We start from the raw sequence: 23,120 nt of genomic DNA, 5'->3' as shown, positions 1-23,120 counted from the left end.
AGGCATCTCAGGGTTAGCCCCAAACCCTTCAAAATCTTTCTTAATTTCCATACTAATTCTCACCCTTTTTATCACAGGGTTGGCACTAGAAGCTTTCTTGGGGCCCATGGTGACTTATTTTGCAGGTGCAATCACTAAAAACGCTGTGATAATATGAAATGTTCCGACTGTATGTTTGGATGCAACTGAGGTGGCTGGCTTGTAAACACTGGCACCCACTTGACAAGTGAGGCGCGCTCAGGCCACACGTGGACGCGTCTCGAATGGAACGAATTGCGTTGGTCGAGTTTTTTAGCGCTAGTCGAGGCAAAATTTTTGCGTTAAAATGTATCGCTAGTCAGATTTAACGTTATACGATGCCATCATCGGTCGAGGGTCCACTGTATATTGGAAATTTTTTAGAGATTTGCAACCAAAAAAATTAAGTTAAGTATGTCATGAATGCATAAAATATATGTAGACACTCATTTACTTTATCATTTACTACATAAAATATACACAAATCTATTATAAAAAGATAAAATTTATCAAAACTTACACAGACAATTACAGATCATACATGTTCCATTTGCAGTTGAAAGAAATGTAAACATAAAGATGTAATAATATATAAAAATATTATATGTATATAAAAAATATATAATATTTTTTTTTTTTTTTTTTTCAACAAGTCGGTCGTCTCCCACCGAGGCAGGGTGACCCAAAAAAGAAAGAAAATAATAATATATTGGTGATGACAGTGTGCTTTTGGGAGATTCTGAAGAGAAGTTGCAGAGGTTGGTGGATGAGTCTTGTAGGATATATAAAAGAAAATTAAAAGTGAATATAGGAAAGAGTAAGGTAATGAGGATAAAAAAAATTAGGTAACAAAATATTGGTTATCAGATTGGAGGGAGAGAGTATGGAGGAGGTGAATGTATTCAGATATTTAGGAGTGGACATAGCAGATGGGTCAATGAAAGATGAGGTGAATCATAGAATTGATGAGGGAAAAAAGGCGAGTGGTGCACTTAGGAGTCTGTGGAGAAAAAGAACTTTGTCCATGGAAACCAAGAGGGAAATGTATGAGAGCATTGTTATACCAATGCTCTTATATGGGTGTGAAGCATGGGTAGTGAACGTTGCAACAAGGAAAAGGCTGGAGGCAGTGGAGATGTCATGTCTGAGGGCAAGGTGTGGTGTGAATATAATGCAGAGAATTTGTAGTTTGAAAATTAGGAGGTGTGTGATTATCAAAACTATTATGCAAAGGACTGAGGAGAGGTTGTTGAGGTGGTTCGGACATGTAGAGACAATGGAACAAAATAGAATGACTTCAAGTGTATAAATTTGTAGCGGAGGGAAGGCTGGGTAAGGGTCAGCCTAGGAAAGGTTGGAGGGAGAGGTTAAAGGAGGTTTTGTATGCGAGGGGCTTGGACTTCCAGCAAGTATGTGTGAGCATGTTAGACAGGAGCAAATGGAAACAAATGGTTTTTAGGATTTGACATGCTGCTGGAGTGTGAGCAAGATAACATTTATGAAGAGATTCAGGGAAACCGGCAGGCCGGACTTGAGTACTGGAGATGGAAAGTACAGTGCCTGCACTCTGAAGGAGGGGTGTTAATGTTGCAGTTTTATAACTCTAGTCGTTGAGATTCTGATTTCAAAATCTCCACGACTACGGTGCTCTTCGCACCAACTCCAAGGTTGAGGGACTGATTACCTCATCTTCTATATATAGTTCTACTGTCTTCAAGTTATGTCCTGGAATTTGTATTGATAAAGCCACTGGGTGGCAAAATGTCTACAATAAAGATACCCAGATGTTGCACATGTGTCCGGATATAATTATTCCCAGGTCTTTTACGTGTTCCTTTCGTTCTATTTGGTGACTCTTGAATTTTGTGTATACACGTAGTGTTCCTTTTGAGTTCTTCATTCTTTCCAAACATAAGCAGCTGAACTTATCACCAATGAACGTCATGCTGTTCTCCACTGCCCACTGGAAAACCATGCTTGTCTTCCTGTAATTTTTCAGCATCTTCTACCATAGTGACTTTCATGCTTATTTTAGCATCATGAAATGATACAAAAGTGTGATGGGTGTTTTTATCTATGTCTGCTATGAGGATGAGAAAAAGCAGACGTGCCAGGACAGTGCCTTGGTGCACCGAGCGTTTTACCTCGCTGATGCTCGATCTTGCTCTGTTTACTATTACTTTTTGTATTGTGTGTGTTAAGAAACTGAAAATCCATCTGCTCATGGCCCTCATTTTGTGTGCTATCACTCCATGATTGCATTTGTCAAATGCAAAATCTGTGTAAATCGCATCTGCATTTTGGTCACCTTCCAATGCCTCCATAATTGTCATAATGGTTAAGCAGTTGTGACAGGCATGATCATCCTGCTTTAAAACCATGCTGGTTTGGGTTATGCTGGTTGTGCTGGTCCATGAAATTTGTAATCTGCTGTCTCATAACTCTTTCCAGACTGGGAGATGGCCGATGTGTTAATAAAAAAAAAAATAATAATAAATTATATTATTATTACAGATCATACGTGTTCTATTCACAGTCGAGAGCAATGTAAACAAAAATGCAATAACATAATAATAATAATATAAAAGAATGTATAATTTTTTTTTCAACACTCCGGCTGTCTCCCACCATCATTCAACACTTTCCCCATCATACACACATAATCACTGTCTTTGCAGAGGCACTCAGATACGATAGTTTAGATGTCCCAAACCCATCCTTCAAAGTACTGGCATTGTACTACTTCCCACCTCCAGGACTCAACTCTGGCCAAATGATTTCGCTGAATCCCTTCACAAAATATTACTCTGCTCACACTCCAACAGTTTGTTAGGTCCCAAAAAACAATGCATCTCCATTCACTATTTAACACGCTCACATATATTCGCTGTAAGTCCAGCCCCTTGAACACCATCCATCTTTTACCCCCCTCCCTCCATCCTTTCCTAGAATGACTCAATGTATGAGAATATAGTAGTACCAACACTCTTATATGGGTATGAAGCATGGGTTGTGAATGTTGTAGCAAGAAGGCAGCTGGAGGCAGTGGAGATGTTGTGTCTAAGGACAATATGTGGTGTAAATATTTTTTATTATTATTATTACAGTAGGGCCCCGCTTTATGGCGTTTAGCTTTACGGCATTCCGCTAATACGGTGATTTCAAATTATGACCAAAACTTTCCATATGGCTCCCCCCACCTGTCTTTCTAATATGGTCACTGTGCCCCACTCGGTTTGTTTACATTCTCCGTGAGATCCTTAAGCACTAAGTCTCTCCATTATGTCTAGAAACTTCAAAAATTCAAGTGTTTTTAAGTTATTTCATATTTTATGTATAAGCTGATAATTATACTTTTGTATACCTGTACCTAAATAAACTTACACACTGTGCTGGTGTGCACGTACATATTAAAATCAGTAGGAGTGTCTTATGTCTCGAGACACCATATTAGTAATGATAATAATAACAATAATAATAATAATAATAATAATAATAATAATAATAATAATAATAATAACCGAGTCTCTTTGAATGTCGCGTATTACGTTAATATACATATTTTCGTTAATCTATGATATTTCTTCAAAATTATATAATAAACACAATACGTAACATATAAAGATGATAAATACACCCCACAGTAAAATAACATTTTCTCAAGTCCAACACAAGAGAAAATGTGTTACTGGGGGCAACTGAAGAAAATTATTCCCTTCGTAAGTAAGTTTATTCAGGTATACACAAATATAGTTACATAGATTATCATACATAGCAGCATATGTGTAAAGTACCTAGGATAACCCAAAAAAGTCAGACAGAGTGACTTATTTTCATTGCCTCTACTCTGAGCGTCATTTCTTCTAAAAATGGTGTTACAAGAGAATGGGAGTGTTCCTCTTTATTTATTCTACTGTATCAATGTAGAGATAACTTGTACACAATGTAACTTGTACACAAACCAGACATGTACACTTTGTTTACAAAACTTGCGTTCGCCTGGTTTGTTAACATAACTCTGTGCGTGTCCTCCCTCATGTACTCATTCTCTCTCTCATTTATTTGTTTTATCTCATTTACTCACCCCTGACCCTACATTAAGACTACAAATATTTTAAGGTAAGAAATGTGTGAACTGTACATGCATTTTATCGCTCTGGGATGCTTAAATATCATAGAATGTGTGGGTGGAATGGCCTGGTATGGTAGCCTGGCTGGCTACCATACATACCACACTTGATTTCTTACAATAAATACTACTCATCTCACCCTAGATTAAGACTACAAATATTTTAAGGTAAGTAATGAGTGTACTATATGTGTATTTTACTTATTATTTTTTTAATGTCTAGTTCTATTGCTAACTTAATATATGTTAGTGTAAACTTGTTATCTAGTATTTATATGCATTTATAAGTAGAAAAAGAGGGTGTTCCACTTTATGGCAATTTCTGCTTTACAACGGTAGCCTGGAACCTAACCTGCCGTATAAGTGGGGCCCTACTATATTATTAACACATCAGCCATTTCCCAAGGCAGGGTGGCCCGAAAAAGAAAAACTTTCATCATTCACTCCATCACTGTCTTGCCAGAGGCATGCTTACACTACAAATTAGGAGGAAATGGAGTTACTAAAAGTATTATGGGGCTGTTGAGGTGGTTTGGTCATTTAGAGAGGTTGGAGCAAAATAGGATGACTTGGAGGGTGTATAAATCTGTAGTGGAGGGAAGGCTGGATAGGAGTTATCCAAGGAAAGGCTGGAGGGAAGGGGTAAAAGAGGTTTTGCAGGCGAGAGGCTTGGGCTTGGACTTCCAGCAAGCATGCATGAGCATGTCAGATAGGAGTGAATGGAGACAAATGGTTTTTGGAACCTGACAAGCTGTTGGAGTGTGATCAGGGTAATATTTTGTGAAGGGATTCAGGGAAACCAGTTAGCCAGATCTGAGTCCTAGAAATGGGTAGTACAATGCCTGCACTTTAAAGGAGGGGTTTGGGATACCAGCTGTTTGGAGTGACATCTAAACTGTCATATCTGAGCACCTTTTGTAGACAGCCTGTACTGTCTGCACAGACAGCCCATGCTGTCTGCCAGCTTAGTTCATATTTCGAGCCACTCAGATGCTGCCCTCTGTAGCCAGGCCTCTCGGTGGGCACGCCAGCCTGTCGGCCCATGCCTCTCTCTCACCCACACAGCGGCCTAGCAGGAAGACACAAGTACTAGTAGCTCTCTCGTGGGATGGCCCTGCCCCGGGCCATGGGCACAACAAACAAGCCTGTGTACCCACCACGACCTTTCAATAAACTAAGAAGCCTCCGAAGACGTTTATCATTAACCACCCGCTTACAGCCTACCAAACAAACTTCGTTATAAATGGTGGAAAGCGGTGGTCGCAGCAGTTGTTTGCCCAGAGAGAGGAAGGAGAGGTATGAAGTCATCTTCACTTCATCACCCTACATAAGAAGCATCCATCTCTCAACAAGTTATCCTGATGTCGTGTCTGCACGTTTGAGCATCCAGACACAGGTACAAGCAGGATCCAGCCGAAATTTGCCAAAATTCTCCGAGAATTGTAAGTGACCCCACGCTACAGCGTCCCACGCCGTTTCCCAAGTCACGTGTTCAGCGTCACTTGTATGTTGCTGTTGTTGTTCAGCTCAGCACAGCTGTTTCAGCAAGCCAGAGGTGAGTTTTGTGGCGATTTCTGCGTCCAGTGTGAGTTCTCCACATGCTTGTGGGAGGAGGAAGAGGCCACTCCTTGCCTCGCCCTGCTGTACTCTCACACCTCACCAGCCTACCATACACCACTCACCACTACCCACTCCCTCTGCTGTGTTTTCTGCTGTTTTTCGTGTGATTCATTGCCAGAGCTGTTTATCCGAGTGCCCGAGGCCACTCGAAGCTACGTGGATCAGCATGCCACATAGATCACGACACCACGTGGATCCCGACGCCACGTGGGTGTGGACGATGTCACGTAGATCTACCAGCCACGTGAGTTACCAGATGTCCCAGGCCACGTGCTGTGGTCTGCTGCCCGCATCACATTAACGTCACCCACGATGCTGCCCGACTTCATGGCGTCACGATGTCTGCTGACGTCACCTCACGATGTTTGCCTGACGTCACCTCGAGATGTCTGCTGACGTCACCTCGCAACATCACGCCTGACATCACATGATGTCACCATCAAGTGTTAGCAATTATTAAAATATTGTCGAGAAGACTAAGAGAAGATATATGTCGTGTGTTAATTCCTCTCAGTCAGTGTTCTCACATTTTAGTATATGTCTTAGTGTCAGTTTTATGCACAGAAAAGCATCATTTGCTAGTTTAAGCCATGTTGTACCTCATATACCGCGGGTGTGTTTAAAGTTTCCGTGTGTCCAGTGAGGTCTGAGCCAGACCTGAGTAGCACCACTGTGCTAAGTCACCCGTGTGACCAGTGTGTTTGACAGCTATCAGACAGCCCTGAGCCCGAGCCCCCTTGTACAGAAAGCTTTTATGCTCGTCGTTCGTGATGTTCTGCAGAATCGTACCTGCTACGATTCCCATTGAGATTTGTTTCACTTCACCTCCAGACCGTCAGAGTGCAGTTATATGTAGAGAAACAAGTCTGGGGACGCTTAGACTAACCTCTGCTATAACTCCAACTGCCGAGAGAATGATACTCGCCAAGCCGCAGTTAGCCACTGTCGGCAGGCGCTGTGTCAGCCTCGTGTCACAAGCTTCAGTGAGCAGCCTGCACAAAGATGTCACTTTGACTGCTAGCTCTCTCACTGCAGTCTGGTGTATGATGTTACGACTCCCAGATGTTTCGCCCAGTCGTCTCTGCCACGACTCGCTCCACAACTCGCTCCACGCTCGCCGGCAGTGACAGCCCAGCGACAGTACCAGTCGAGAAGTGTCCTCCTGAGTTGCTTGCCAGAAGTCCTGCCCAGTTGCCGAGTTTTGTCGATGCCTCACTCGAGGGCACCAGCATGTCATGCCCAGGTTGAGTGAAAACCTGCAGCGACTCCTACGATGACTGCTTCACCGTTCCAGAGGAGACCGTACCCTGTTACGTCACAGCTCAACCGCAGCGATGTCTCCTGTGCTGCAGTATCTGTCCAGACGCAGGAAGGCGTGCAGTGATGCCCTTCGACGCTCACTGCCTATGACCACGATGTTTAGCACACCCCACATGTTTTTTCTTCCCTCCCTGTAGGAAGTTTTTTTTCCATGTCCATATGTATATACATGTATATGTTTTTATTTTGTGTTCTGTGCCCTGTTCCTACGAGAGAGAGACAGAGTTCCTTTTACCACCAGTATTGTCGCGTCGGGACGACGCGAGGTAGGTGGCCGAGCGTATGTCGACAGCCTGTACTGTCTGCACAGACAGCCCATGCTGTCTGCCAGCTTAGTTCATATTTCGCGCCACTCAGATGCTGCCCTCTGTAGCCAGGCCTCTCGGTGGGTACGCAAGCCTGTCGGCCCATGCCTCGCTCTCACTCACACAGCGGCCTAGCAGGAAGACACAAGTACTAGTAGCTCTCTCTCGTGGGATGGCCCTGCCCGGGCCATGGGCAAAACACACAAGCCTGTGTACCCACCACGACCTTTCAATAAACTAAGAAGCCTCCGAAGACGTATCATTTACTTCCCGCTACCAGAATACCAAATAATCCTTTTTATACTTTGCCAAGACAGTAATTATGTATGAATGATGGTGAAAGTTTTGAATGAAGATGATTTTTTTTTTCTTTCTTTTTGGGTCACCCTGCCTCAGTGGGAAACAACTGACGTGTTAAAAAAAAAAAATTACTTTATTTCATCCTTTGCCCCTAATGAGTTTTCCATGCACCATGTAACCCCCCCCCCCCCAAAAAAAAATACAAGTGATACTAAATGTCAGAAACTGACAAAGTAAAAATATGTAACGATACTGAAGATAAAAGCAAGAGAAGAAATTATCAGCTCACCCTTCACACTTCCTCGCCCACACTGCTTCCTACAATACACAGTTTTTTCCCTTGCTCTGTCAATCTCATTGTCTCTCAAATTTCTTCTCTCTGGTGTTCATAGCAGCAGCTATTAATAATATTACGAGTCTTATATACAACCATTCTTGATAAATAAATGGAATCTATAGGAATATCTAGTTAGACATGGTGACCAACATTACCATCAACTATATCAGTAGTACCACCACATTCTAACTCCTTTCTCTACACATTATGATGTATGCACAAGAACACTCTAATGTAGCTTATTTAAGGGAGGGAGGTAGTCAGCAGTGATGTATTAATTGCCACATTCATTAAAACCCCCTTCCTCTGCTTCAGTGCTCATAAGTACTTTTGATGGCTTTTTTTCTTCTTAACCCTTTCAGGGTCCGTCCCGTAGATCTACGGCTGGTCGGTGAGTGTCCAAACCGTAGATCTACGCCAAAATTCTAGCGCCGTCAAATTTAGCGCGAAAGCGCTCATAGGCCTACATATGAGAGAATGGGTCTGCGCCGTGGGTGTGCGCCGTAAACAAAAAATCTAGGCGCCTGCATAGCATTGTGGGAACGCCGGCTCAGTCACCCTTGTTCACCATGCCTCGTCGCAAGTCAGCTCTCACTCCCCAGAAAATTGGGACTCTCCTCTTCCTGTCTGATAGTTCTGACACTGATGGAAGTGGAAATGAAGACGAATTCTACAGCTTTGATAAGTTAGTGACCGAAAATAATGACCAGGATATCGATAATAGTGCAGAAAACCCCGACGATCCTCGACCTTCTACCTCTGGTGTGGGCACTCGTGACTCACGGTCGGGTGTTCCTAAACGTAAGAGAAAACTAATATTTTCCCGTGGCCTGGCCTCTGACTTCAGTAATGACGATGATTCTGACGTGGATTGTGATTTTATTGCGCTCGACGATCATTCGAGTAGTGATAGTGAGGAAACATATTCACCAGTGAAGCATCGGTATGTTCGCCGCCGCATGCGCTCGGGTAGTGTACCCTATGCTGTGCCCAGGGGACGGAGTACATCCCGGAGTACATCCCGTGGCCCTACACCCGTTTTAGGTAGTGATAGTGAGGATGATGTGGCTACACTTGGCATGGATGGGCCACAGACATCAGTGGATGGTGTTAGTGGGGCTGGTGGTGGTAGTGGCACCGCCATGCGTGACTCGCTGTGCCACGCGGGGACCCACGCTGCTGACTCGTCAGTTCAAGGACAAAGCGGAGCGTCACCCACCAGCCCGCCACAACCACCCGTACAACCAGCCTATGATGTCCAGTATCCACCAGCAAACCGTATCTGGGATTGGCAGTAAAATCCCAATTTTGTTCCCAGCCCTCACCACTTTGATGACTCTCAAAGTGGAATTCTACCTACCTGTCCCCTTGGAACCACGGCCAATGAACTGGAATTCTTTGAATTATTCTTTGACCAGCCATTGATGGAAATTATTGTCAGGGAAAGTAATAAGTATTTTCAGTACACCATGGCAAATACGATCTTATCACCACAGTCAAGACTACACAGGTGGAAAGAGACGACTGTTGCAGAAATGTATTTGCTTTTTGCAACAATAATGCTTATGCCTCACGTCTATAAGCATAATATAAAAGCATACTGGTCCACAGATCGGCTAATTTGTACCCCATCCTTCAGTGAAATAATACCAGTGAACAGGTTTATCTTACTGTTACGTATGTTGCACTTCTCTGACAAAACCAGGCCTGACAGAAGTGACAGGTTATACAAGATTAGAAATGTTTTCATGTATCTCAAACAAAAGTTCAGGATATACTTTTATCCATTCAAGAATCTTGTAATTGACGAGTCTTTGATTTTGTTCAAAGGTAGACTGTCATTCAAGCAGTATATACCGAGCAAGAGGAACCGCTTTGGTATAAAATTGTTTGTACTCTGTGATTGTGACAGTGGCCTGGTGTTGGATATTGTTGTATACACGGGTAGTAAAACATTGAAAGATACCAAGATGTTATTGGGTATATCAGGTGACGTAGTGAGAAACATGATGGCACCTTATCTTGGTAAGGGCCATACATTATATACCGATAACTGGTACACAAGCCCATTACTCAGTGATTTCATGCGAGTGAACAAGACAGATGTGTGTGGCACAGTGCGTTCTAATCGTAAACATATGCCCAGGCTCAACGCAGGTGTTCGTGGTGATGACGTGCAGGTGTTTACTGCCAATGACATCATGGCATTACGGTGGCATGACAAACGAGATGTCACATTGTTGACAACCATTCACCGTAATGAAATGCAAGACAGTGGCAAAGTTGATCGAGTGACTAATGAACGTATTCGAAAACCAGTGACAGTGATTGATTATACACAAAACATGCGCTTGGTTGACAAGTGTGACATGCAGATTGGTTTTGTTGACTGTGTTCGTAAGAGTTACAAGTGGTAAATGAAACTTTTCTTCCATCTCATGGACATTTCAATGCTGAATGCATATAATATGTACCAAATAAAGACTGGTAACAGACCACCGTATGGTGAATTTTGTTTGTCTGTTGTCAGACAACTCATAATGAAGTACCAGGTAACAACACCTGCAATACAACATGGTCCTCGAATTCATCACAATATACCCAAGCGTTTGAGGAGAGAAGGTGATCATTTCATAATACAGCTTCCTTCAACTCAAAAGAAATTTGCTCAGAAGAGATGCATTGTCTGTGCACAAACAAAACGACGGCAACAAAGACGCAAAGACACTCGGTTTATGTGTGAGGAATGTAAGGTGCCTCTGTGCATGGTGCCTTGTTTCAAGGAGTTCCACAAGCCCCAGCAGTTCTAAAACCATGTCCAGTGATTGTAAATATGTAAATATATGATAGAACATTAGTATTATACAATATTTGTGCATGTTTATTGTAATAAACAACAGTGGTAAACAATAATATGATAATAACTTTAGTGCAGTTAGTGTTCAATACAGTGAGTATATATATATCAATTATATACAGTATTGGTCTCTCAGGCCCCAAATGTTAGTAGGAATAGAAAAAAATTGGAAAAGAAAAGAAAAAACAACTAAAACAACAAAATAATATAATACGCGTATGTGGAATTCGTCGATGTTGCCGCCACCACATCATTTTCTAAAAACTTCTTGGCACTGTATCTCGGTAAGTACTGATCAGATTCTATTTTTTTTTGTTTTATTACCTTCACAAAAATATGCTCTTTAATTCTGTAAGAAAAAATAATTTTTTTTTTTTTCAAAATTTCTTGGACACTGGTGCGTGACTTCAGATTTTGGCCTTGGACCCTGAAAGGGTTAATCAAGGTCTCTGGAAATGTAACCCCCATGAATACATAAACTCTGTTGTATTAATAACTGTCACCACTATAATATTTCTCAGAGAATTTAAGTAAAGGAGATACAATTGGAGGAAAGGTAGAAGAAAGAAAGGTGTTTCACATTATATATTCTATCTAGCAGGAAGGCCACTACTTCATCCCACCTCTCTAGCTGCATGGTGTATCTGACACTCAGCACAATGTCTGGCTGCATATATAGGCCTAGAAAGTTTGACACGACGATGCCTCTTGTTACAATTAGTACAGCGTATGGTATTGGCTGCTTCATCCAGCTTCTCTTGAAGTCGGGTCAAAAGAGATGCCAATTCTCCCCACGCACCCTCTAACTGCACTTCTTCTGCAAGACGAGCATCATATTCATGTCGTCGTTCCTGGAAAGCATGAGAACTTCTGTATAACTAAAAAAAAAGCCACCAATTATAAGTTTACCCTCCATAACCACATACAGTAAAACCCCAAAATTTGAAAGATTTGATTCCAGAATTAAATGGATAAAATTTTAGAGTTAGACTGTGTGTTATTATAACAATACATCTTGCCAGCCATGCTTTGTCTGAGAGGAGAGTTCAGCAGCTAAGATGCCATATTACCTAAACCATCACATTATGAAAGCAATGGACACTATTTCAAGTAATTCAACGCCTTTTTATAACTCTTCCTAATTTACATTTCCTTTCTAAATCACTTCCTTTACCTATATACCATCAATTCCAATTGCACTTCACAAGTTAAATATTTCTTAACTTTACAAACTATAATAAAATGACAAAATACTCTTAAGAACAAAGCATATACCATACTTTCAGCAGACCTAACCTCAAACTATTGCTTCAAGTCATTAAACTATTTATTAAACATCAATCTAATCATCCATTTTTATAGTAAGTGTGAATATGGCTTATCATAATCAAATCAAGGCTCATGAAGGGTTTTTGATCCAAAGAATTGGAGCTACCCTTACTTCCTCGGATCAAACCTGATTACTTCCTGTTCCTTAGGCATTGTATGACTCCTACCATTTTATCATTTCCCTTATGAATATAATATTAACATATAAAAACTAAAATAAACATTTTAGCACACTTACTGGTTCCCCTATTATCTCAAAGGCATGAGCTAAGATCTTAAAGGCCTCTTCAGCCCCTGGCTGTTTATTTTTGTCAGGATGCACAAGAAATGCTTGTCGTTTATAGTACTTCTTGATGTCTTCATCTGTACATTCTTGAGCTACACCCAAAATGCTATACGGATCTTTTCCTTTACATGCCAAGAGACGTTTCATAGCCTCATCACCAGTAGTTGGTAATGATATGTTGCATTCTAGTCCTCTTGGAAGCTTTTTTTCTCGACCTATGGAGAGAATATTTAATTCACATACTGTATAAAAAATTACCCAATATCAATTCCATAATGAAACTGAAAGTTCTTTTATTTATATGGGTGAAGATTAGGATTTCAAAGTTCCAGCACAGAGGCTATAGGCAGCGGAGATGTGATGTTTGAGAGCAACGTGAGGAGTGAATTTTATGCAAAAAAATTCGATCATGGAAAAGTATCATTCAAGAAAAGCGTTATTCAGGGCACAGAAAGAGGTTGAGGTGGTTTGGGCATTTAGAGAGGATGGAGGAGGTTGATATGACCAAGATGTATACATCTGGGATGAAAGTAGAGAACAGGAGTCATCCTAAGAGGCAGGGTGAGAAGCTTTCAAGTAGAAAGGGCTTCCTAGCAGGCAAATATGAACATATAAGATCTGGGTAAGTGGAGATATTGGTTTTGGGGAGTTGAAGTGCTGTGGGAAACATTTATATAGATATAGGGAAATTGATTATCATGATTTATCCTTGCAATGTCTCCCTGACTCCAGCATCACTCATATAGTTCTGTGTTTTAAGCAAAATGCCCTCAAATGTCCTGTGACTGGTAAATTTTGGCCTAGATATAAGAGAATGGATGTGTGCACGCACAGTATAAAAATCCTGCTACATATAGTACAAGATGGGAAAATTAAAGCTCTGACCTTGTGTTTGATTTAAAGCAGCAAAATTTGAGGCATTTTCTAGGGTAGTTTTTAGGGTTTTATTGGCCGATTCTTGGTGTTAATTGACCCAAATCAACTCTACTAGGAAGCAGAGACAATTTGGGTCATGACCGGAAGTTAACTTTCAATAGGGCTCAAAGTAGAGGAAATATTTAATTTTTGGTAATTTTCCAAAGGAAGGGTAGGGGGCCCTTCTTCACCCCTCTGATCTGTTTTATGGGTGTTTTACAAGGTCTGTTTCAATTGCTGCGATGGCCTAAACCACAACCAATCATTCTTGGATGCATTTTATCTGAGAAATAGGGCAAAACTTCAATTTTTTGTGTGATGAGTTAAAAATGGAGGCCAAGTGTTATACAGGAAAGGCCTGGGAATGTGATTAATGAACAGAGGATAGGTTGCTTTAGTGGCTGGAATAACTACAGTGTTTATTTTGGAATCGTTTTAAAATTGGAATTTCTTGAATTCTGTAAGACTAACCAAATTATCGACTTATGAGAAATTTATAGTGGAGTGAGTGAAGCAAATGCACTTTACCAGGTATCTTCTTTTCTTCCTTGTTACTCTTCCAGAAGGTCGAAAATCTGCTCCAGTAGTGACGAGCCGTGTTCTTGATAGTGACCCAGTACTCCAAGAATCTCACCCACATCAGCATAATAAGGTGAAGAAAAAGACGTGAACTCATGACCACCACATCTGTTGCAAGATTTCCAAGCCACACCACTGCCTGCACCACCAACCCAACCCACTGCACTGCCAATGCCCAACCCTGCGCTACAAGCTCTGCAGACAAAGATATTTTTACATTAATATTTTTACATTATGGACTGTTAATCAGTCCATCCTCTTATATGCCATTCTCAAAACTATGAATAGAACAGTTTTTATCTTGTGTATTTCTCATCTGTATGCTTCAGTGTCAAGACTGTTTTAACACACATTCCCAATCTAAATTTACTCTTTTCTTGTCTTCCCAATCACCCTATCAATTACAATACTATCATATATTTCACCTAGTATTCCAAAACTGTAACCCACATCCCTTCAGCCAATGTTCTTTCCTGAACATCGCCACCTCTTGTCCTGCCATTTCTCTCACCTTTGCTGTGTAATGCTGTATTACTCATAAAAGTTTAGCATTTTTCATGAACAAAGTATTTCTTAAGCACATTCTAGTTCTCCTTCCTTATTCATTACAAGGCAACACAAGCTCTGCCAATTTTTGGGCCATCTTCCCTCAATCATGCATACACTGATCATTTTTTTTTTTTTTTTTTCAACAAGTCGGCCGTCTCCCACCGAGGCAGGGTGACCCAAAAAAGTATAATAAAAGTATAATATCTGTATTATCTGTTACACTCCATCCACTCTTGCTGCATATGACAGTTTTAAATGGCTTATTGCTTTATTCATTCCTGGCTCTTCATTCATTCCATTAGATCTCATTCCTTCTGAACTCTTATGTGAAATTTCTGATTCTATCATCTTCATGCAAGACTTTCTCAAAATATACACACACACACACACACACACACACACACACACACACACACACACACACACACACACACACACACACACACACACACACACACACACACACACACACACACACACACACGGTTAACGACAGTAATCCGTTCCAGAGAGCTTATCTTTAACCGATTCTGTCGTTATCCGAATTAATTTTCCCCATAAGAAATAATGGAAATCCAATTAATCCGTTTCAGACACCCAAATTTTTTACATGAAATATACATTTCCCTACACAGAAAACAATGATACATGAAGAATAAAACAATAATAACATCACACTTACCTTTATTTAAGACATGGTGATGTATGGAAGATGGGAGGTGGGGAAAGGATGGAGGAGTTACAACTGTTTGGAATGGGAATCCAACTCCATAAAGACTTCAGGTACCAAGTCCTTATCCTGGGTTACTTCCCTCCTTTGTTTTTTAATGCCACCAGGACCAGCTTGAGAGCCACTGGACCCCTGTCGCTCAAAAAAATTTCCAGAGGTGTCTGTGTCCGGCATATGTTAAGAATTATGTTGGGAGACACAAGATAGTCCTTCAATATGACACTAGTATCAGCTCTACGGCTAGGTAGTAGGTTGGTAAACAGCAACCGCCCAGGGAGGTACTGCCGTCCTGCCAAGCGAGTGTAAAACGGAAACCTGTAACTGTTTTACATGATGGTAGGATTGCTGGTGTCTTTTTTTTCTGTCTCATAAACATGCAAGATTTCAGGTAGGTCTTGCTATTTCTACTTACACTTAGGTCACACTACACATACAAGTACAAGCATATATATACACACCCCTCTGGGTTTTCTTCTATTTTCTTTCTAGTTCTTGTTCTTGTTTATTTCCTCTTATCTCCATGGGGAAGTGAAACAGAATTCTTCCTCTGTAAGCCATGCGTGTCATAAGAGGCAACTAAAATGCCGGGAGCAAGGGGTTAGTAACCCCTTCTCCTGTATTAACTACTAAATTTAAAAAGAGAAACTTTCATTTTTCTTTTTGGCCACCCTGCCTTGGTGGGATACAGCCAGTTTGTTGACAAGAAAAAACAATTCATCTAATATGACATAATAAACAATATTAATAACATAGAAACACGACTTATACTCTAGAACAAATAAAATACATCATTAGGTATGTCACGAGTATTGCTGTGTTGTTGTTGGGTGTATAAGGGCAAATGAGAGCATAGTGGTGCTGGAGGCGACAGCAGAGGTTGTAGAGATGGCAGTGTTGTCAGTTGCCCTACATAACTCCAACAACATTGGAGGAGTTAGGTTAGTGCTGTCCTTTTCCTATTGATTAATCGCTTAACTTACTTGCTACGGTTAATGCTACACTTTATCGCTGGCTGCCGCTATAGCCTTTATAGACTCCTGCTGCTTTAGTATCGTACATATTGCAGAATCACTGAAAAAGGCACATTCTCCCCTCTCTCTCAGCCCTTTACCAAAGGACTGGCTGACACTAGAAGCTTTCTTTGGGCCCATGGTGGCTTATTTAGCAGTTACAAGCACTAAAACCAATGGAATAATACAAAATGTATCACATGTATGTGTGGAATCGTCCTCACTGGCTTGTAAACAATGGCACACTCACTGTACATGGAGTGGTTGGGCCACGGGATGAATGACTTTAACCGAGTTCTTTGTCGTTAACTGAGCCAGTATTTTGATGCAAAAGTGTCGTTATCCGGTTTTTACATTATCCGATGACGTCGTTAACTGAGGGTCTACTGTACTCACCTAATTGTGGTTGCAGGGGTCAAGACTCAGCTCCTGGTCCTGCCTCTTCACTGATTGCTACTAGGTCCTCTCTCTCTGCTTCCTGAGCTTTGTCATACCTCGTCTTAAAACTATGTATGATTCCTGCCTCCACTACATCACTTGCTAGGCTATTCCACTTCCTGACGACTGAAGAAGTACTTCCTAACATCCCTGTGACTCGTCCGAGTCTTCAACTTCCAATTATGACCCCTTGTTTCTGTGTCCCCTCTCTGGAACATCCTGTCTGTCCACCTTGTCTATTCCACGCATTATTTTGTATGTTGTTATCATGTCTCCCCTGACTCTCCTGTCCTCCAGTGTCGTCTGTCCGATTTCCCTCAACCTTCCTTCATAGGACATTCCCCTGAGCTCTGGAACTAGCCTTGTTGCAAACCTTTGTACTTTCTCTAATTTCTTGAACTGCTTGACCAGGTGTGGGTTCCAAACTGGTGCTGCATACTCCAGTATGGGCCTGATGTACACAGTGTACAGTGTCTTGAACAATTCCTTACTAAGGTATCAGAATGCTCTTCTCAGGTTTGCCAGGCGCCCATATGCTGCAGCAGTTATCTGGTTAATGTGTGTCTCCGGAGACATGCTCGGTGTTATGGTCACCCCAAGATCTTTCTCCTTGAGTGAGGTTTGCAGCCTTTGTCCACCTAGCCTATACTCTGTCTGTGGTCTTCTTTGCCCTTCCCCAATCTTCATGAGTATGCATTTGGCAGGGTTGAATCTGAGAAGCCAGTTGCTTGACCACGTGTCCAGCCTGTCCAGGTCACTTTGAAGTCCTGCCTGATCCTCATCCGATTTAATCCTTCTCATTAGCTTCACATCATCTGCGAACAGATATATCAAAAATAGCACTGGTCCTAGGACTGACCCCTGTGGGACCCCACTCATCACGGGCGCCCACTGTGATACCTCATCACGTACCATGACTCGTTGTTACCTCCCTGTCAGGTATTCTCTGGTCAATTGCAGTGCCCTTCCTGTTATACGCACCTGATCCTTCAGGTGCATATAACAGCTCTGTACCTCCCGTTCCTTTACGATTTGTCTAAAATAGGCCACAACATTGTCATTGTAATAGTCACCAGCACGGCTTGCAATAGCTGTGTTAGGGTGATTTTCATCCATAAAGGTTTGCACTTCAACCCACTTTGCACACATTTCCTTAATTTTTGAAGTAGGCACAATGGATTCCACAACTGGCATAGGCTTCTCAGGGTTAGCCCAAAACCCTTCAAGATCTTTCTTAATTTCCATACTAATTCTCACCCATTTTACCACAGGGTTGGCACTAGAAGCTTTCTTGGGGCCCATGGTGACTTATTTTGCAGAAACAAGCACCAAAACCAGTGATAATATGGATAATATGGAATGTACCGAATGTATCCTTAGATGCGCGCACACTGGCTGGCTTGTAAACACTGGCACACAAGGGGCAGTTCAGGCCACACGTGGACACGTCTCGTATGAATCGTATCAAATACCAGGTTTTCAATCGGATACCGAGGCAAAATTTTTGCATTAAAATGCATCGAATACCGGATTTATCGAATACCGATGCCATCGAATACCGGGGGTCCACTGTAACTCTCATTCTTTCATTTGCCCATCCCCCCTTTTTTTCCTGCTATTGTTTCAACTTCTCTCCCTTCCTGTGTTGTCTACCTTCCTTGCAATACTTTTACATTATAAAAAACACTTTAGCCATTAAATACAAAAATTCACTTAAATTTTAAGAAAAACTAAGATGCATTATTCACATGATCATACCTGAACCAGACTGGTTAAGTGATGTATACTTTCGTTTCCTGGGAGGGCGCTTGGACTGAGGCTCTCTGTTGCGATCTGTTCTATCACTCCGACCATTGGTTGCAGGTTTGCTTCGTCCAACTGGTCGGCCTCCAAAATTAATACTGCCACTTACATTATCTTCAAAAATGAAAAATGGATGCAATTGTATTTATAAAAATTATATTCTGAAAAAGTGGCTGATAAAAATATCCACAATAAAATAAACAAATATTTAATGATAATACTGCCTAATTTTGTGGTATTTGAAGTGTTTTCTTAACACCCGAGCCATCTCTCACTGAAGTAGATGAGCAGACAAAAACACTTTCACTGTCACTCAATCACTGTCTTGCCAGAAACACACTGATAAAACAGTTCAAATGACCCCACCAAACCACAACATCCTTCACCTGTCCTTCAGAGTGTTAGACACTGCACTTCCCAACTCCAGGACTCAAGTCAGGCTAACTCGTTTTTCCCGAATATTTTCATTAATGTTATGCTGCTGACATTCCAGCATCATAACATTAATTTAGTTGATGAGTGGAACAGTCTACCTAGTTGGGTTATTGAGGCTAGGACTTTGAGTAGTTTCAAATTTAGGTTGGATAAGTACACGAGTGGGAGGGGTTGGATTTGAGTGGGACTTGCACATCAGAGCTTGTTTCTTGGGAGGCATTGAAAATTGGGTTGGTCAAATGTTTGTTAGTGGGATGAATTGTAAAGGACCTGCCTAGTATGGGCCAACAGGCCTGTTGCAGTGTTCCTCCTTTCTTATGTTCTTATGTATATCAATAATAAAAACCACTTTCTTCCACTCACTCAAGCCTTTTGGATGTCCAAGCAACTAGAATTCAAAATCTCCTTTCCTAGAATGACCCCCCTATTCTTCCTTCCCTCCACTCCAAATTTATATGCTCTCATTGTCAGCTTATTTTTTCTCTATCCTCTTCAAATGTTCAATGAATAATACTTTTGGTAACTCCACACCTCTTCCTAGTCTCCAAACTTGGAATTTTATGCATAATATTCACACCACACTGCCTTCAAACATGATATCTCCACTGCCTCCAGCCTTCTCACTGTAACATTCAAAATCCATGCTTCACACCCATACAACAGTGTTAGTACCACTATATTCATAAGAACATAAGAAAGAAAGAGCACTGCAGCAGGCCTACTAGCCCATGCTAGGCAGGTCCAAGCCACCTACTAGCCCAAGGTACTGGCCAAAGGATGACGCACTGCATCAGACCCACTAGCACAAATCAGTCAGGTCCAGCTTACACCCACTCAGGTATTTGTCTAACCTATTTTTAAAACTACAGAACATTTTACCTTCAATGACAGTACTCGGGAGTTTGTTCCACTAATCTGCAACTCTATTACCAAACCAGTGCTTCCTATATCCTTTCTGAACCTAAATTTTTCCAGCTTGAAACCAATGCTGAGAGTCCTGTTTTCGTTAGATACTTTTAGCATGTTAAATAAAAGAACACAAATGTCACATTTGTGTCCTTTTACTTAACATATTGTCAGTGACTCTACCAATATTAATACATTTTAGCATGTTATTTACATCACCTACTCTGGTACATTCTCCTTTTTGCCTCCATGGATAAAATTCTATATCTCCACAGATGCCTCAATGCACTACCCACCTTGTTCCGCTTTGCCAATTTCATGGTTCACCTTGCTTCTCATAGAACCATTCACCAACTCTACTCACACATATCTTTTACAGCTGTATCAATGTTTTCATATATTTCACTAAGATTTATTCTTCAGTCACACTAAATAAATGTAGATACTAAACAAATATAAATGCCATTTACTGGCTCCCTCAATGCCCTGGACACATTAATTTTTTTTATACTGTGCACATCTACAGAGTACATCTGTCTTCTCTGATGATGTCCTAACCAGGCCAATCGGGACTATTTTGGAGGCCCTAGAGTTCTGGTATGAATTTACATCAATGGTACTTTCCCAGTTGGCTTAAATCCCTTTCATGTGCCTTAAATATTCTAAGGAGAGGGGGTACAGACACAGGTCATCCCAGTCACTAAAAACAACAGATATAGCCCCACTCCACAAAGGTGGCAGTAAAGCAATTGCAAAGAATTACAAACCAATAGCACTAACATTCCACATCATAAAAACCTTTGAAAGGGTTCTAAGAAGCAAGATTGCCAACCACTTGAATACCCAACAATTGCACAACCCAGAGCAGCATGGGTTTAGAGCAGGTCACTCCTGCCTCTCACAACTACTGGATCACTTTGACATGGTCTTGGATGCACTGGAGGACAAACAAATTGCAGATGCAATATACACAGACTTTGTAAAAGCATTTGACAAGTTCAACAATGGTGTTATAGCACAAAATGCATGATAAAGGAATAACAGGAAAAAAAGGGTAGATCCTTGCAACTTCCTAATAAAAAGAACAGAGTAGTAGTATACAGCGTAAAGTCAGAGGCAGCTACAGTGAAAAGCTCTGCTCCACAAGGTACAGTACTCGCTCCCATCCTTTTCCTCATTTTCATATCTGACATAGCTTTGTGTCCTCCTTTACTGATACCAAAATTTGCATGACAGTGTCATCCACTGAGGACACTGCAAATCTCCAAGCAGACATTAAGTCTTTAAATGGGTCTCACAAAACAATACAAAATTCAATGAAGACAAATTTCAATTACTCCACTATGAAAAACTCGAGGAAATAAAAATTGGATTGGAGTATAAAATAAATTCCAACACACAATAGAGCGAAAAACTAATGAGAAGGTTATAGGATTGATAATATCAGAGAATCTCACTTTCCAAGATCACAACAATGTGTCTACCAATTTCATGTAGTGTATATTGTTGACTTAGTATTATGTACAGTTGATTGCAGGTCAATTATTAAGACTGTCATCAACCTAGACTATGACAAAAACACCCACCCACCTTGCCCTGTCTGCTGTGATCTGCCTGCCTGCCTTAAACGGAGTGATGGTGTATGGTGTGTCAAGAGTGGGAGTTATTCCGGGTACTTTATACAACAAGTGTCAAGCCCATCTTGAAACCCATACCTGGGGAAGCATGTTAAACTGGAAAAGTGCAGAAGTATGGAAGACACTAGTTCCAGAGCTAGGGGATACAAGCTATAGAGTAAAGGAATTGAATTTAACAACTGTGTAGACAAAACAGCCAGGCAAGACATAACATACAAAATACTCAGAGGAATTAATAGGCCAGACAGGGACAAGCTGCTCAAACCTTTCAGGGTCCAGACCCCCAATCTGAAACTTGTCCACAGGGTCCAAGAATTAAAAAAAAAAAAAAAGTTATTTTTTCTTATGAAATGGTAGAATCTTTTTCTGATGATAATAAAACAAAAAGTACAAAATTTGATGGAAAACTGACGAAATTACGCTCTCACGAATTTTGCTGCATCAGCGATATTTACGCACTGGCGATTCTGCCCACTTTGACTCCCATTTTAGGCCAATTACATCATTCCAGTCAACCAAATTCTTAGATATTTTGCTAGTATTACTTCTATTTTATCAACTGAGCACAAGAAATCGCCCAGTCAACTGTTTCAACTACCCAATAAAGTGACTGGAAATTGGTAATTTGGTTAATTTCACACAAAGTTCAAAATATTCCAATTTCAAAATAGGATCCAGAATAAACAATGCAGATATTCCTGGCATTAAAATAACATTTCCTCTGTTTATTAGTTACATTCCCAGGCTTTACAAATGAATTCCATTTTGATTTTTTATTCACATAATGAATTTTTATTTACACCAAATAATAGATTTACTGCTATGCAATATTGTAATAATTGTATAAATAATATCAGCGCATTCGTGAAAGCACATTAGACCCACCAGCTAACAAGTATTGGACATGTGGCATCATTTGTTTACTCTTGAACACCTGCAAAAATCGAATATTTCCGCTACTTTGAGCACAATTTCAAGCTATCTTCAGTACTAAAACCAATCAAAATCATCACTATTTCTGTAATATATCTTCAATTTTATCAAATGAGACCAAGAAACTGCGAATACAACTGTAAAAAACATACAAAAAAAACACCGCAAAGTCAGAGTTTTTTTCTCATTATGCACTGGGTGCTGCAGGATTTATGTGGTGCACACTTATCACATAAATATACTCTCTCATATCTAGGCCCAAGTTTACTGCTCACAGCTTATCTAAGTGAGTGAGTTCACGGCGTAGAACAACAGTTTGGACCCAGGTTTCAAAGCCGTAGAACTACGAGACGGACCCTCAAAGGGTTAAGAGGCGGGAAACAGGTACTCAGGGACACAGTTGAAAGTTAAAGTCACAGATGAGCCACAGGTATGTCAGGAAGTATTACTTCAGTCTCAGGGTGGTTTGGAAGTGGAATGACCTCAATGAAGAAGTGGAGGAGGCAGACTCTATATAGTTTTGAGAACAGGTATGATAGGACCCACAAGGCTAGGAGTGTGTGAATCTGGCAAGGAGGAAGCTAAGACACAGAGTCAAGAACTGAAATTCAACACATGTAGGTGACTACACATTATATAATAAAATCTTCAAATACAGTCATTAGTTTATAGAATATTACAATT

The 23,120-nt window shown here is 40.9% G+C and overlaps 1 protein-coding gene across 2 annotated transcripts in view; it reads right to left on the bottom strand.

Moving 5' to 3' along the window:
* LOC128688394 (uncharacterized) overlaps positions 1–23,120 on the bottom strand; it is a 65,064-nt gene that overhangs the window by 17,088 nt on the left and 24,856 nt on the right. For both annotated transcript variants that reach the window (XM_053776247.2, XM_053776248.2), the window contains exons 4-7: positions 18,481–18,639; positions 13,945–14,190; positions 12,454–12,716; positions 11,510–11,737 (exon numbers count right to left, since the gene is read on the bottom strand). In XM_053776247.2, the coding sequence (XP_053632222.2) occupies positions 11,510–11,737; positions 12,454–12,716; positions 13,945–14,190; positions 18,481–18,639 (896 nt within the window). The remainder of the gene's footprint in view (positions 1–11,509; positions 11,738–12,453; positions 12,717–13,944; positions 14,191–18,480; positions 18,640–23,120) is intronic.

The sequence above is a fragment of the Cherax quadricarinatus genome, chromosome 19, assembly GCF_038502225.1.
Source record: "Cherax quadricarinatus isolate ZL_2023a chromosome 19, ASM3850222v1, whole genome shotgun sequence".
Lineage (NCBI taxonomy): Eukaryota > Metazoa > Arthropoda > Malacostraca > Decapoda > Parastacidae > Cherax > Cherax quadricarinatus.
This window is presented reverse-complemented; position numbering and strand designations above follow the sequence as displayed.